Source organism: Colletotrichum destructivum, chromosome 4, assembly GCF_034447905.1.
Source record: "Colletotrichum destructivum chromosome 4, complete sequence".
Classification (NCBI taxonomy): domain Eukaryota; kingdom Fungi; phylum Ascomycota; class Sordariomycetes; order Glomerellales; family Glomerellaceae; genus Colletotrichum; species Colletotrichum destructivum.
In genome coordinates, this window is record NC_085899.1 from 1,436,533 (window position 1) to 1,451,160 (window position 14,628).

General features: G+C 54.5%; 4 protein-coding genes across 4 annotated transcripts; 3 read left to right on the forward strand and 1 right to left on the reverse strand.

Moving 5' to 3' along the window:
- Positions 1-18: 18 nt before the first annotated feature.
- Positions 19-3,663, forward strand: CDEST_06354 (Putative histone deacetylase family, Arb2 domain, Ureohydrolase domain superfamily). The gene is made up of 3 exons (XM_062922513.1): positions 19-302; positions 654-2,868; positions 2,919-3,663. The coding sequence occupies exons 2-3, from the start codon at positions 951-953 to the stop codon at positions 3,236-3,238; spliced, it is 2,238 nt and encodes a 745-aa protein (XP_062778564.1). The 5' UTR covers positions 19-302; positions 654-950; the 3' UTR covers positions 3,239-3,663.
- A 604-nt stretch (positions 3,664-4,267) lies between these two features.
- On the forward strand, positions 4,268-6,955 carry CDEST_06355 (uncharacterized protein). Its single transcript, XM_062922514.1, has 3 exons — positions 4,268-4,415; positions 4,735-5,394; positions 5,446-6,955. The coding sequence occupies exons 1-3, from the start codon at positions 4,393-4,395 to the stop codon at positions 6,686-6,688; spliced, it is 1,926 nt and encodes a 641-aa protein (XP_062778565.1). The 5' UTR covers positions 4,268-4,392; the 3' UTR covers positions 6,689-6,955.
- Positions 6,956-7,186: 231 nt separating this feature from the next.
- Positions 7,187-11,024, reverse strand: CDEST_06356 (Putative leucine-rich repeat domain superfamily). Its single transcript, XM_062922515.1, has 2 exons — positions 10,204-11,024; positions 7,187-10,140 (listed from the first exon to the last, which is right to left on the reverse strand). Exon 2 carries the CDS (start codon positions 10,106-10,108, stop codon positions 7,703-7,705), a length of 2,406 nt encoding a protein of 801 aa, XP_062778566.1. The 5' UTR covers positions 10,109-10,140; positions 10,204-11,024; the 3' UTR covers positions 7,187-7,702.
- Positions 11,025-11,357: 333 nt separating this feature from the next.
- CDEST_06357 (Putative polycomb protein, VEFS-Box) lies at positions 11,358-14,582 on the forward strand. The gene is made up of 3 exons (XM_062922516.1): positions 11,358-13,479; positions 13,535-14,080; positions 14,148-14,582. The coding sequence occupies exons 1-3, from the start codon at positions 12,007-12,009 to the stop codon at positions 14,265-14,267; spliced, it is 2,139 nt and encodes a 712-aa protein (XP_062778567.1). The 5' UTR covers positions 11,358-12,006; the 3' UTR covers positions 14,268-14,582.
- Positions 14,583-14,628: the final 46 nt, after the last annotated feature.

Genomic DNA, 14,628 nt, shown 5'->3' on the forward strand with positions numbered 1-14,628 from the left:
AAGCCTCTCTGCCATCTTGTTCACTCACTCACACCCGGCCACCCGCCTAATAGTTTCCTACACGACGACTTCGTTCCATCAGCGCGGCGCATTGTCTTTGCGCGCATCTCCAGCCTCCTCTTCTCTTGTAATCGACTTGCCCGTCTCGTTCCTCGTACCCGGTATCTGGCCTCGGACCTCAGAGCGCTCAGCTGTAATCCGACTTGCGCCAGGAGCAGACAGGCCTACAGCTACCCCAGCTTATCCCATCTCATCTTTGATCCCATCTCGAACACCAGCCATTTGCTCTCTCAGCTCCCAAGGTCAGTAACTGGTCTCTGAGCTGTTCGGGTTCTTTCGTCCCTATGCGCAAGACTCCATTTCGATGGCATACTGTTCCAGACCAAATGGACCGACGAGGAAGGCGTATCCTTGGCCGTACCTGCCTTCCTTCTCACATTGTTGATTGTTGCTCTTTTATCAGAGCCAGGCAACAAAGAGATATCCCCAGACCCCGAGCTCCCTTACGAAGTTTTGCCTACACATGTCCTTATTTCTGATCCATCTTATTCTGAAGGAAGCCTCTCAGTTTTTTGATGGTCCAGCTGGCGTCCTATATATACCGTCCTTGTCAGAACTTACGCTGAACCTCTACTCTACTGACACTGCAGTAGGACCTCATACTCTTCTGAGCAAGTCATCTGAGCCATCCCATATCGCCTTCTTATGAGCAGCACTCGGCCAATCATCGATCTGAAGAAGTCCTAATCTGATCAGCCCTAGTAGTACTCGTCGAGCTTTGAAACTGTCACCGGCTTGAGCCTACGACTTACCAGCCGGCGCGGGCTACGTTCTGTTTCCAAGTCACAAGAGTATCTCTCATCTGTTTCAAACATATCATTCCGACTTGCGAATCTCCTGGTCAGGCTAACCCAAGCCTTGGCGGGTGAGTCGAAGCCTGCCTCTGCACCATGGAAGGCGGCGACCAAGACGTTGTCATGGGCGGGGACGATAGGCCGTCAAATCACACAACCACTCCCAACGGTGTGACTACGCCTGCTGGAGGAGAGCCCAAAAACGATAACTCGACGTCTCCCGACGACGAAGATGAGGACGACTTCGACGACTTGGACGAAGACGCAGACCAGCAGGTTATGAACCAGCTGCGCAGACGAGGTCTTTTGCCGACAGCATGTTGTTATGATGACCGCATGAAGCTTCATGTCAATGCCGACTTCGGCACCACACCTCATCACCCGGAGGATCCTCGTCGGATAGAGGAGATCTACAAAGCCTTCAAAAGGGCCGGTCTGGTCTACACCGGCCCAGAGAGTAAGATTGCCGACGTTATGAGAGATACCCCAACCAAGTACATGTGGAGGATCGGCACTCGTGAGGCAACGAAAGAAGAGATCCTTACCACACACACTCCGCTGCACTACCACTGGGTTGAGAGCCTGTCAAAGATGAACTACACCGAGTTGCGCGACACGAGTCGGCATTACGACCAAGGCCGTGCATCGCTCTACGTTGGCAGTCTTACTTTCACTGCCGCCCTCTTATCCTGCGGTGGTGCCATCGACACCTGCAAGCATGTCGTGGAAGGCAACGTCAAAAATGCCTTTGCTATCATCAGACCGCCTGGCCACCACGCCGAGTACGACCAGCCGCTCGGGTTCTGCTTCTTCAACAACGTGCCCGTCGCTGTCAAGATCTGTCAGCAAGAGTACCCGGATGACTGTCGAAAGGTTCTCATCCTTGACTGGGATGTCCACCACGGCAACGGCATCCAGAACATATTCTACGACGACCCCAACGTTCTCTACGTCTCCCTCCACGTTTACCAGAATGGGATCTTTTATCCTGGCAAGCCCGACAACCAAGAAATACCCGATGGCGGTCTAGAGCACTGCGGTACAGGGCCTGGTCTGGGCAAGAACATCAACATTGGATGGCACGACCAAGGCATGGGAGACGGCGAGTATATGGCTGCTTTTCAAAAGATCATCATGCCCGTCGCCAAAGAATTCAACCCCGATCTAGTGGTTATCTCCGCCGGATTCGACGCTGCTGCCGGAGATGAGCTCGGCGGGTGCTTCGTGACACCGACCTGCTACGCGCACATGACGCATATGCTAATGTCTCTGGCGGACGGCAAGGTTGCTGTGTGCTTGGAAGGTGGCTACAACTTGCAGGCTATATCGACATCCGCCGTGGCTGTTGCTCGAACGTTGATGGGCGAGCCGCCACCGAAGATGGAGATTCCCATGCTCAACAAGGACGCTGCCAGAGTTCTTGCCAAAGTCCAGAGCTACCAGGCGCCCTACTGGGAGTGCATGAGACCCGGCATTGTTCCAGTGCCTGATATCCAAGATCTCAACGCGACCAGACTCCACGATCACATCAGGCTAGGCCAACGGCAGAACCTCGCACAACGTCACCAGATGATTCCTCTCTTCATCCAGCGGGATCTTTTGTTCAAATCCTACGAGAATCAGGTCCTCGTAACTCCTGATATTCCCAGTGCGCGTCGTATCCTTGTCATCATTCACGACCCACCAGCATTGCTCGCGCAACCGGATGTGATTGATAGTCATGTTGAATCCCACAACGCCTGGATTGTCGATAGTGTTGCGCAATACATTGACTGGGCTGTCGAAAAAGGGATTGCAGTCATGGACGTCAACGTGCCCAGCAAAGTATCACGAGATGAGGACATGGACCCCTACAGTCCCCGAACAGCAGATAAGGACCTTCTGAACGAGCTCCAAGAGTTGGCGAACTATCTTTGGGACAACTACCTGCAGCTCTATGAGGACGCCGACGATATACTGCTCATCGGTGTGGGTCGGTCGTACAGTGGAGTCAGGGCCCTTTTGACCGGTCGAGGTATGTGTTGTTCACCACAACGAAAATTTCATACTAACCTCTTTTGACAGATTGCAAAGCGCGTGTTGCCGGAGTTGCCTGCTTCGTTGAAGGGATGTTAAGACCAGTGAAGTCCGATGTCGATAACGAGCTGGCGACGTGGTACAAGGGGCATTCACAGATTTACGTATCGCATGATCACCCATGCTGGAACAGCGAGGACACGCTGCGCAGAGTGACTAAACGACGATTTGGCACGGTCATCCGTAGTGAGGCCAACGGTGTTCAGAAGATGATGCAAACGCATGCTGGGGAGGTCCAAAAATGGATGTTGGAGATGCTAGCGATTCGCCAGAACGGAGATACCACCGAAGACGACAAGATGACTTGAATAAATGGAAGCTGGGAGGTAAGCGCTGGAGTATCGATCACCAGAAGGGACAAAGCATCGACTTGGCACGAGGGACGACACATTCTGTGCAGTAGATTTACATAGGGGGCTGTCGGAGCACCGTATGGCGCGGAAGACCGGGAGGTGCAAGGTGGTAACTAGCAAACGATGAAGAACAGACGATCTGGAAAAGGGAAATGATTTTTTGCGAGGAGGCTGTGAGTGCAGGACAGCAGTCATGAATGTAGTCCCCCAAAGAAAGACAATATCGTCTGTAACTACCCAACCGCCAGTTATCGATAGTATAGACCTCTTAGCACGGCGACTTACTCCAGGTCTTGGGCAGACGGGCAGCTGCAAAGCGTCTCCGAGCGTCAAGAGTCTGGATCTGAGCACCACCATCAACAATGGGTCTCCGGATCCACCCATCCATAACCCGCCTTGCTAGCTCAATCGGTAGAGCGTGAGACTCTTAATCTCAAGGTTGCGGGTTCGACCCCCGCGTGAGGCTCAAATCCTCACCACGATTGGCAAAGCCTTTCCTCGGGTTCTACTTTTTGCCATATCTGGACCTCAAATTCTTCTTCATGCCATCTAAATTTGTTAGCCCTAAAATGCGTATGTATAACTAAACAGTCCCGTTAATTAGAAAAGCTCGTCTAGAACATGGGGAAAACTGCCTACTAGTTAGTCATGTTTGTTCGTATGTGAAAAGCGAGAATGAATGAATAAGAAACCGTCTGTATTGTCCCTTTGGGATCGTCTCTTCGTGGATGTGTATTGTTCTAATCTCCCCGGCAAACCACTTTAGACCCCGGCCATGCGTCAGACCTCCAGGTTTTGATTGGTTCCAGTCATGAAAAGACGCCACAAGCTCAGTGTGTCGTCTAAATGCACTTTGCTATTGGCCAGGGCGGCGCTGTCTGCTTATCTTATCCGGCGAGGAAGTAACGCCGCTTTGTGGGTACCTCATACACTTCCAAGGGTCGGCCCAATCAATCTCTGGTGCCGTTTGCAAGCAACCCTGCTCCTGCTCCATCCAGGACCGTTTGGCGTCTGCGCACCTACTCCCGGCTTTCTCAACACCACCAACGAGCGGCGCGCTATCACGATCACCAAGCAAGTCGTCGCGAGTTGGGTACAGTCCGTACGTCATGGACCGCGACCGTAGAAGCAGGTTAGTGACGCCCTCTCTATTCAGATCCTTCTCTCCCTACCCTGTTCGTCCCGGCCGAGCCCAGCCTTCGCTATCGATGGATACACTCCCCGGTTGTCTTCACGAAGCGGTGTCTGGAGATCCCCTGCCGTTCAGTTGACGGCTTATTCACCCGCGATCGCTATTCCCTAACTGCTATGATCGACGCTTGCTGGATCACTCCCCGCGCGTCAACCCCAAAGCGCAGCCGGCTGGCCAAGAGTTACCTCCGTGTTTTTGGACAATATCACCTTGCGCTCAGGTTGCCAGGGAGCGAAAATGCTGATGAAAAAACGGATAGGTACGAGGACGGCGAGGTCACTAGATATGGCGCTGGCGAATCCTGGAGGCCTTTCCCCCGCGGAGGAGGTAGCGGCGGCGGAGACCGCTCTCCTCGACGAGCCAGAAGCCCTCTGAGAGATCGCGAACGAGACCGAGATCGTGACCGTGACCGTGACAGAGAAAGACCACGATCTAGAGACCGTGATAGAGACCGAGATCGAGACACCAGAGACATCAGAGACATCAGAGACATCAGAGACATCAGAGACATCAGAGACATCAGGGACATCAGGGACAGAGATAGAGACAGACCACGCTCCCGGGACCGCGACAGAGAGCGCGCTCGCACACCGCCCTTGGCATCGGACAGCTATGTTCCTGGACGATCCCCCGCGCGTCGCCGATCGCGCAGCGCTGAGCGGTATCGGCGTGATCGATCGAGGGATCGGGACCCGCGCCCTCAGAGCGATACCTGGCGCAGACGGGATCGTACCCGGAGTCCGCCTGTGAGACGGCCCTCGCCGAGACGTAGCCCGTCGAGGCGACGCAGTCCTATTGGAAGATCTCCCGCTATCCGGGACGAAAGAAGCGATCGTGCCAGATCGCCGCCGCGCCGCGACATGAGAGACAGGGAACGTGAGAGAGAGAGAGACAGGGACCTTGATCGGCGGGACGATAGGTACCGATCGTTGCCCCCCTTTGCGCAGGCTCAAGTCTCATTAGCTGCTAGAAGACGGTCGCGTTCGCCTTATGGCCGCGACAGGGTCCCTCCTCGGGATAGAACCCCTCCACCCAGGAGGTCGCCAGCGCCAGCACCCCGGGGCGGCTACCGTCCACGGTCTCGTAGCACGAGCCGCCGCGGCGGTGAGAGATATATAGGATCTTCTTACAGACGGGCGTCGCCGCCCCGAGATTCTGGCATCTCGTCAGCGATCACGTCTCGATCAGCTTCAGGCAAGTCGTCACCGCATCCTCCTCCTTCCATCCGAGCACGATCGCGGCCGCAATCGAGGGAGCGTGGGGAGCGTGTCGAAAGGGAGCGGGAGCAGCCGCAGCCGCAGCCGCAGCCGCAGCAGCGAGAGCGGGAGCGGGCGCCCACACCTCTACAGACGGGCGGTGCTTCTGCCGCATTATCGTCCTCGACGGTTACGACGACGACGAATCGCGAAGCACCCAAGCCTGCCGCCGCCGCCGCCGCCGCCGCCGTTGCCGCCCCCCAAGAACCGGCCCCCACGGTAGCAAAGACGCCACCTCGAGGCCCTGCCGCTTTACGTGCTCCTCCGACCGGTCCTGCTGCGACCCGAAACTTCTCTGCGCCCGCCGGCTCACCAGCTGTCCAGCCACCTAGACACCCGCAGACTCCGAGCGTGCCACCCCCGCGAGCAGACGCCACCAGTCCCACTATCCCCCCGGCTGGCCCTCGTGGCTACGTGGCTCCGCCGAGGGGTGGCGGATACAGTGCCCGTGGTGGACGAGGGTCGTGGTCAGGCCCGTCGCCTCGTCAAGCTCCTGTCCCTACAACCTCACCCTCATCCACACCATCTACTATCCCAACCGGGCCACGCGCCAACCCTTCTAACAACATCTCATCAAACCCCCCTCCTGCATCCAAGGCCTTTAACCCTCCCACCGGTCCTTCATCACAGCACGGTGCTGGAGGTGCTCGGCCAACCTTGGCCCAGAGCATGCTTGCGACACTCCCCCCTATCATCCCCGGAGGCAAGATTGACCCCTCTCTGCTTCCGACGACCACGGGCATCACGAGGGACATCGAGCCGCACTACAAGAAGCTCAAGGCGGAAGAGGAGAAGGCACGCGCGGAACTGGACACTAAGGAGGACAAGCTGCGGCAGAGTCTCCAGATGTGGGACAAGCTCGAGATGGAGTCCAAGGCATGGAAGACTAGGGTGGACCTCAGTGAGCAGAGCCTCAACAATTTGGCCGGTGAGGGTGTCGGCGGTGCTGCCTTTTAAAGAGTGGACGGGTTCATTGGGAGGGCTCCCCCTTGTCCTCCTGTTTCGGAAGTCAGGGATTTGACGAAGACAGAGTGTCGGTAGGACGGCGAAGGCGATGATGTACCACTGCCACCACTATTGCTATTACTTGGGTTGTTTTGCATGTACGAAATACGTTGTTGTAATTTGTAGGTTGGCTTAGTTAGAGCTTCACGATACCCCCAACGAAAGGTTGTAATCGACTAGCAATTTGGGACAGACTTACTCGGTCACTTTTTGTGCAAGAGAGGGCCATTGGAGTGAAAGCGTAAGATGTGAGCTCATCGCCAAGAGTAACCAAGTGTATCCATGGTTGGGCTAAGGAGAGATTATTCTATCGACTTGAACAACGTATTTGAATATTCCGATGGCGAGAAGTGCAGCGCCGCGCTCCAACTGACGAAACTGTGTATGGGCTGGTAAGGTAGGATATGTAAACCCTCCAAAGGCACTCGATTATGTATTCGTCATCTCCCTTGTGCGCATCTGACAAAAGTGCATGTGGATCTTTTTCATCATCGAGACGACCTAGGTTCACCAATGGAAGATAACCAGTCATTGTGGCAGCGAGTTTTCTATCCCGCAACCCAGTCCCCATCATCGTTAACTTTTCTCAGTACACTAAGTAAGGAGAAACCGTACTGTCAATGATCGTATCTCGAAAGAGTACGTTCTGTAGCCCAGATCAACAGGAGGCCTCTCTCATTTCATAACCATAACCCGTTTCCCATCATTCCTTCCGAAACCGACCAACCAGGCGAGTCCCTCTCAGCCTTTCCCATATACGCCGGGTCAAGTTGTTGAACGGGTCGCCGAATTTCGTAACAACAGACCAAAAATGTGTGTGTGTGCGCGCGCAAAAGAACAGTCAAGTTGTATCATGTTACAGTTGTGGATGAAACCTCGCGCAGCGAAACAGCCTCGACTCGGTCGACACTGAACGCCGAGGCCAAGCACCAATTCCAGCTTGGAAAGTGGAAAAGATAATTAGCCCTACTCGAAATCCATGTCACCGTTCCAGTCGCCATCCGACTCAAAGTCCCTCTCATCGTTGAGGAAGTCGTCCATGCTGTATTGATGCTCCCTTGGTTTCTGGTTGTCGATGCTAATGTCGACGACAGTGCACATGCCCTGAACAAAAGTCCCGTCGGATGCTGGAGCATCTGTGGCCGAACCTTGTGTGTTCTCATTAGCACCGACTTCGTGCGCGCCTTGCACGGATAGCTCCATGTCGACGTCGCCGTCAGAGTCAAACTCATCGCTATCAGGCTCAAGATACGACTGGGGCTTCCGCTGTTGACCACGAAGCCCCTTCGACGCACTGCTAGCAAGGGAAGAGGTGCTTGATGTACGCGGCACAATACGGTTGCTTCGACGAGAGGGTTCTGTATGCGTTTTCTTCGGTCTTCGCTTCGTACCGGTCAGGGAAGACGATGACTCGACAGGAAGCGGCTGGCGTAGCAGATTGAAGCGCGGTTCTGGGTCGGGGCTATGTCGTAGAAAGACATTTTCGAACTTTTCTTGCCATGATCGGCGGAACTCGCTGCGTGACCGCCATGAAATGTTCAGCATTGCCTTGATCGAAACGTGTCGAAGATCCGGTAGGTTACGGGCGCTGTCTATGAAAGACTGAAGGAATGCTTCGGCGGCCTTTGTATCGGTGGCATCGGAGCTCCAGTGACGAAGGTTCTCCAAGTGAACAAACTGCAGAGATGCCGGCCAACTGGGCACCTGTTCGGGGAGTAACAATGTATCGTACGACGGCAGAGTGTCATCAATTGTCTCCAATAGACTGAAGTACTGAAGATTCATTCGTAATTCTTTGAGATGCGGACAGGCAGAACCGAGAACCGTAAGAAAGCCCAGATTGAGCGAGCGGTTGTGGTGCAGGACAAGCGATTCCAGTTGGTGTCCCTTGGTGACCAAGAACAAGCCGAGATCATCGGCGATGACTTCTGCGCAGTTGACCAGCTCAAGACGCTTCAATTTTGCTGGTAGCAGAGCGAACAAAGACGATCCGACTATCGTTGAAGACTCGAAGATCAGGTCCTCGAGGTTTTCCAAGGCCGAGATGGAGTCTGCTAGCAGAGCCACAGACCTTTCATCTTCCATCTGCAGCTCGGGATTGGAGCTTGGGTCTTTGTCCAGTCGAATTGACGGCATCTGGTAGTTGACATACTTCACCTTGCGCAGAGAGGCGAAGCTGGGCATTTGATGGACCTGCTTGATTCTCGTGAGGCTGGCTTCCCAATCCTTGTCCATGAGTCTGGAGCTCCACTGCCATGTCCGAAGCCGTGTTATGGTGGTCTTGTCTCCCGCCTCCACATGCGCAGTTGGCGACACCTCGAACGCCTGGAAAAGCTCCGGAGGGTAGGTCCATTTGATTGATTCTTTGAGCAGCCGATACGGGGCTTGGTCGTATCCATGAACAAGCAGCACTTCTGAAAGTCGTGATAAGTTCTGCATCAGCTTGAGCGGAGAGGTTAGCCCTTGCAGCGACACAAGTCGCACATCGATGTGAAGCGCTTCGATCCTTGCCCGATAGTTGACAGTCGTCAAGGATGGCGACTTCTCGAGCAACTCTACAAGCCCGAACGCTTTGATCTCATCTCGAATAGGTGGGCACTTGTAAAGAACGGTCAGGGCCGGGTCTGCGAATTGTCGACAAACTCGAGCAGTACGAAGAATCCAGTTGATATCTAGGGTATCCTGCTCGTCGCCAGAGACTGCGGCATATTGAAAGATTTGAACCCAGATCGAGTGCTCAATCTGGGGATTCAACCAGTTGGGAATGACAGAACTCGTGGAATCAGTCTCGGGTTCTGTCTCCTTGGGCGCATGCTTGCTGCGACCCGACTTTGCTGGAGAAGCTTTAGGTGTAGCTTTTGCGCAAGAAAAGGCGTCCGCGGATCCGCCTTCGTCTTGTTCGTCGGATGAGTCGCGATTGCCAGTTCTGCGCGGCGAGGCCTTAGTCTTTTGTCTTCTCCCTTTCCTTGGGCCAGAGCCGCGGGTAGAGGCAGCCGGCTTGCGTCTGGTGGAGGTAGCCTTTGGACCACTGTCGTCATTGGCGCCTGTGCGAGAGGATCTGGGCGCAGCAGCAGTTCCTATTCGGGCACCCCGATGTGTAGTCAACTTGGAAATCTGGGGAGATGCAGCGTCTTCGTTATCTATCGCAGCCGACAGCTCATCGTCAGACGAGTCCATTCCAACGTACGACAATCTCTGGGTTCGAGTGGAGGTTCGAGTCCTGCTGGCGGAGGCTGCAGCGGGTTTGACAGTGTTGGATCGGATTTGAGGTTTGGTAACGCGAATCTGATCTGGAGCAGAGGAGGTTTCGGCGTTGCGAGCTGGATTGCGGCGAGGCATCGAAGTTGCCGCGGCTTGACGTTTTGGGGCCATGGCGCAAGGATGTGTGAAGGCTGAAGGAAAGCCTGCATTGCGGGTTTGCATGTAAGCAACATCTTGAGCCATGAGTGTCCGCAATCCAGTCTTACCTGTAATATAGTGTTGCGCGAAAACTGTGTCCTAAAGGAAGAAAATGGTCAGGGTTTTCGGCGAGGCGACCAAAGTAATTGCGAGACCTAGCGCATAGCGCTTCTGATTGTCGGACGATGACGTTTGCGACAGGGACCGTCGAGGCCGCGAGATGCTAGACGATGACTGAAAACCACATGCGTAATGAACCGCGCGCACAAAGCGGATGCGCAAGTAGAGCAAGAGGAAGAGGTACTGCAGACTGTTGAGGAAAGATCAAGGTTTAGAAGGTTTGGGAAGGATCGAGGTCGAAGAAGGTTCACCATTCCATTCTGGTTGCTTTGCGTTGGAGTCGGGTTTGGTGGGGCAGATGCAATGGCAGTGACCGAACCAACAGCATGTACATTTGCAGCCTTGCACTAGCGAGCTGCTTCTTAAGGCTGCCTGGACACTTGTCAAGGAACACCGCAAACGTATGGTCTGTGCATCGCTTCGAACAACTGTGTGTACCATGGTGTTCTACTTCTCTGGCAGTTCTTCCGTTCGGCCTCTCGACTCTGAAAATTTGCTCACTGTCTGGCATAGCCTGACATTGCTCCTCCGCCCCGCAAAGCAGAGAGTGAAAGCAGAACAACAATAAGAGGCTGCGCGGAGCAAATGCGTGCGGCTTTAACCCAGAGGAAATGAGACGAGGTGGTCATTTGGCCTTGCCGCAGGCAAAATGGAAAGTAATGCCCAGCTTTCGACTGCATGGCAAAGGTCGTGATTCTGTGCGGATGGTGAAATTGCCATGTCAAAGTGCAAGTTGGCACGAGAGAGGACAGAAGACAACAACGAAAAGTCTAGACAGGGAGGGAACTCGGGAAAGCAGGTCCAACTCGATTCGGGCGTTGCCCAAGCAGTTTCCTCCTTCGGGTGCTTTCCGCTTCGCCTACAAGAGATGGATCCACTCGGCTCCATCAACAGCGAATCAGAATGTGTAACAATCGGATTTTCCTTTCCCAGCAACTCAGCAGCCGGAAAGTGCTGTCGTGCTGTGCTGACCAGTGACAGCTAAGCTTGAAGGCCTACGGCCCATGTCAATTGGTTTCGGAGCCGGGTTTCCACGTTATTTGAGCCGTCAACGACGACGCGCCTCGGCTTCCACGTCTCGCTGCCCGTAGAGCACCTCCCTCCTAGGTAGGTAGTCAATCCCCCCTACTTGCCTACCTACCTACTACCAACCGTCAAGAACGCGCCGCCCTTTTTTCCCCCAGCCTGAAACTCACTTTTTCTAGCCCTTGAACGCCCGTTTAGGATCTGGTTTCACTCATTTTTCTTCTTATTTTCTCTCCCGCTTGCCACAGCAGCCAGCCATCTCGGCCTAACCTTACTTACTCTCTCCAGCCAGAGCAACGTCGCGTCTGTCCCAGTCCCACCTTCGTGCTGGCCACCCCGTCGCATCTCTCATCACATCACAACAACTAATTTGTGAGCACAACACCACGTTTGAACGCTCTACCAGAGAAGGGAGGGGGGCAAAAGGAAGCAGTGGTCATCGGGCAGGTAGGGTCTTCGCTTTTCAGACGCGATTAATGACCGGGGGTTGAAAACACATTCATTCCTCGTCATAAGACTCTGGCTCTTACCTGGAAGCCTTCAATGAGCCACCCGCACTAAAGACTATCCTACTCCTTTTCACCCCGTCCAAGTGGGCTTGCGAAGCAAGGGGCTACCGCGCCCAAGGCAGATTGAAGTCATTCAATCGTCTTTAGCCTTACTCGGAAACCCAAAACGAGACCTGTCTCTTCTGTCTACCTTCTCATGGTCCCCCTTCGCCAGCTATGACGCTTCCTTCGCGGCGCCAGCGCAGTACCCCGTTTCTTCAGAGGAACATCTTGCAAGGCATGGGCAATACTCAGTCGTCGGCTCAAAAGGCCGCCGCTTCCGGAGATGTTCCCAATGGCCACAACGACGGCCGCCCGACCAAGCGCCGCTGCTTTGACGCCGATCACCAACTCGCAGACCAGATCTTCCAAGCTCGAGATGTCGGCGATCTGCAGCGCAATCTGCGCGTCCAAGTCAACCGTATCTTTCACAAGGCCTCGAAGAGGGTCGCCGCCGCCTCTTCCGACGATGTCGTCAACCTCAAAGCACGGTGCAAGGTCTCACTTTCACACGTGACCAACGCTGGCGACGTCCTGTTGTACTGTAACAGTCAACTGTGCGATATCAGATCTTTCAAGGATCCCGGCGGACCATACCGCATGGCCCGCATAGGCCTGCCGCGCCCCTTTTACATTCCCGAAGACAGCATGCGTATCAATCGCGATGACGACGGCTCCTTCGACCTAGCTGACTCTTATCGCCTTTGCGTCGAGCTGGAAGCCGCTGGCCCAACCTTCTGGCCGCCCATCATCATCAACAACCCTTCCGGCGATGAGCATGCCTCTTCTCGGCAGTCAGACACCATACACTGGGTGCTCACGGCAGCCTCATCCGACCTGTTTTCCAGGCGGCGGACGTTGCTGAACCTCAAAGTCAAGAAGAGTCCACAGTTGCTCGCACCAACGGACCACGTCATCGATGTGGACGCTTCGTGGGCCACCGCCTTCGAGGCAGGTCAGATTCGGGCTGTGGAATCGGGCGTCGAACCCTCCATCACTGTGTCTGGGCAGGACACCCTGGTCTACGAGGCCACTGATACCATCATTGAACCGCCGTATGAGAGCCCTCCCGGAACTCCAGTCAGGGCCCTTAGCAACAGCTATGTCAATGGAGATGCCCATGGCGATGAAGAGGCCGAAGAAGAACTCACACCCAACCGGTCGCTTCGAGTGCGCGGCGCCACCAAAAACTACAACCTGAAAGTTCTCAGTGACAAGGCTCAAGGAAAGGACAAGAAACGCAAGAAACGCGGAGCCGCGAGCGCTGTCGAGGAAGGCAGCGTTACCTACTATCTGCCCAGCGAAAAAGTCTGCCTGGATTCCTACCGCTGCATCACATGCGGCATGCCACATGGCTCTTTTCCCCAGCTTCACGCGCATCTCATAAGCCTACATGACGAGTATGAATACCGCCCGCAGTCCCGTACAAAAGGCGCAGAGTTCGAGGTCGCGCATCGTTACGAAACATATTCGTTCGGTCCTGAGCCGTTCGCTCTCCGCCGACCCACCAAGGCGTTCGACTTGGACCAATTTGCCGAAGGAAACCTATCATTTGTGACTTCCCGCTTCGAGACTGAGGACAAGAGCACAGCAGGAGCTCCGCCCCTGGGCGGCCGGCCTAGCAGACAGCCGCTCACCAAGCCCGTACAGGTTTGTTCTGTCCCTGAGGTTTTCGCGAGAGACACTGCTCACATGGCATACCTAGGCTCCTTCGAAATTGATCATTCCGGATATCGGGCAGCCGCTGTATGACCCGATTACCAGGGCCGAGTTACAACCAGGCACCGAGTACAGAAAGCCAGAAGCTAGCCATGAATGGCTTATCCAGTGGCATCGAGACGCCCTTGCAGATTTCTCAGATGTCCCACCCGACGAGATGGAGTACATGCAGGAATGGGACAAGTTCATGCTCGCGAAGCGCATCACATCAAACATTTATTTCTCTCCTGCCTGGCTGAGCTTCGTCAAGATCAAATCGGATTGGCTGCTTTCGTCTCCTTCCCGCATGCTGGAGTTTGGAAAGCATCTTACATACCTCTTAGTCCGAGGCAGCCTCGACCATGAGACTGTCGAAGAAGCCCTCAAGCACATTGCTGCTTGCAGGAAGAGGCTTGACATGGAGAACGGCAAACACCCCGCAGCGGCACCTAAGGAACCACCGCAGGGACCCCACGTTAGGAAGAGCGCTGGTGGTTGCCAGGTCTGTGGACTCGTCGTCCTCGGACCAAGGTTGCTGCTGTGTGCCAACTCTGTATGTTCTGTTTTGACTGCTCAAATGGTGGCATGTAAAGGAACTTCCGCTAACATGAACAAAATAGGATTGCGCGAAGCGTCTCTATCATTCGGATTGCATAAGAGATAACGCAAAGATGAACGTCGAGGATCCTGACTGGGTTTGTAACCAGTGCTTTGAAACACAAGTTGCGGAGCACATCTAGGAGATCCAGCAACCAGCAACCAGCAGAAGAACCAAAGCCAAGGCCGGATCCAGTGCCAAAGGCCAAGCACACCCTTGAGCCAAAAACGCGCTTGTTTATAAGACATGTTTGATGTTTGGTGGTTTCAGAAGAGGAGGGTGTTGAGCTTTAGGAAGCTCCCACCTTTGATAGCTAGCAAGCGGATGCATCTACCTGCATTAGGCATTTGGCGTAGCATGATGACTGAGAGATGCCCAGTAGGTATAGATACCTACAGGCGTTGGACATGATTAGTAATTGACTTCACTCGCGAATGATAACTACTTGACAAATAAATGTCTTCTTCACGCGCCCTGGGACCGATGTTGGAATGACTGCAGCC

What these genes read in the sequence shown, in the direction of transcription:
- CDEST_06354 (XM_062922513.1), top strand. Translation starts at nt 951, where the DNA reads ATGGAAGGCGGCGACCAAGACGTTGTCATGGGCGGGGACGATAGGCCG. An exon ending in GGCCCTTTTGACCGGTCGAG is followed by an intron (nt 2,869 to 2,918) that starts GTATGTGTTGTT and finishes CTCTTTTGACAG; the next exon opens with ATTGCAAAGCGCGTGTTGCC.
- CDEST_06355 (XM_062922514.1), top strand. Translation starts at nt 4,393, where the DNA reads ATGGACCGCGACCGTAGAAGCAG. An exon ending in GACCGCGACCGTAGAAGCAG is followed by an intron (nt 4,416 to 4,734) that starts GTTAGTGACGCC and finishes AAAAACGGATAG; the next exon opens with GTACGAGGACGGCGAGGTCA. An exon ending in CTTGATCGGCGGGACGATAG is followed by an intron (nt 5,395 to 5,445) that starts GTACCGATCGTT and finishes ATTAGCTGCTAG; the next exon opens with AAGACGGTCGCGTTCGCCTT.
- CDEST_06356 (XM_062922515.1), bottom strand. Translation starts at nt 10,108, where the DNA reads ATGGCCCCAAAACGTCAAGCCGCGGCAACTTCGATGCCTCGCCGCAAT.
- CDEST_06357 (XM_062922516.1), top strand. Translation starts at nt 12,007, where the DNA reads ATGACGCTTCCTTCGCGGCGCCAGCGCAGTACCCCGTTTCTTCAGAGG. An exon ending in CGCTCACCAAGCCCGTACAG is followed by an intron (nt 13,480 to 13,534) that starts GTTTGTTCTGTC and finishes TGGCATACCTAG; the next exon opens with GCTCCTTCGAAATTGATCAT. An exon ending in TGCTGCTGTGTGCCAACTCT is followed by an intron (nt 14,081 to 14,147) that starts GTATGTTCTGTT and finishes TGAACAAAATAG; the next exon opens with GATTGCGCGAAGCGTCTCTA.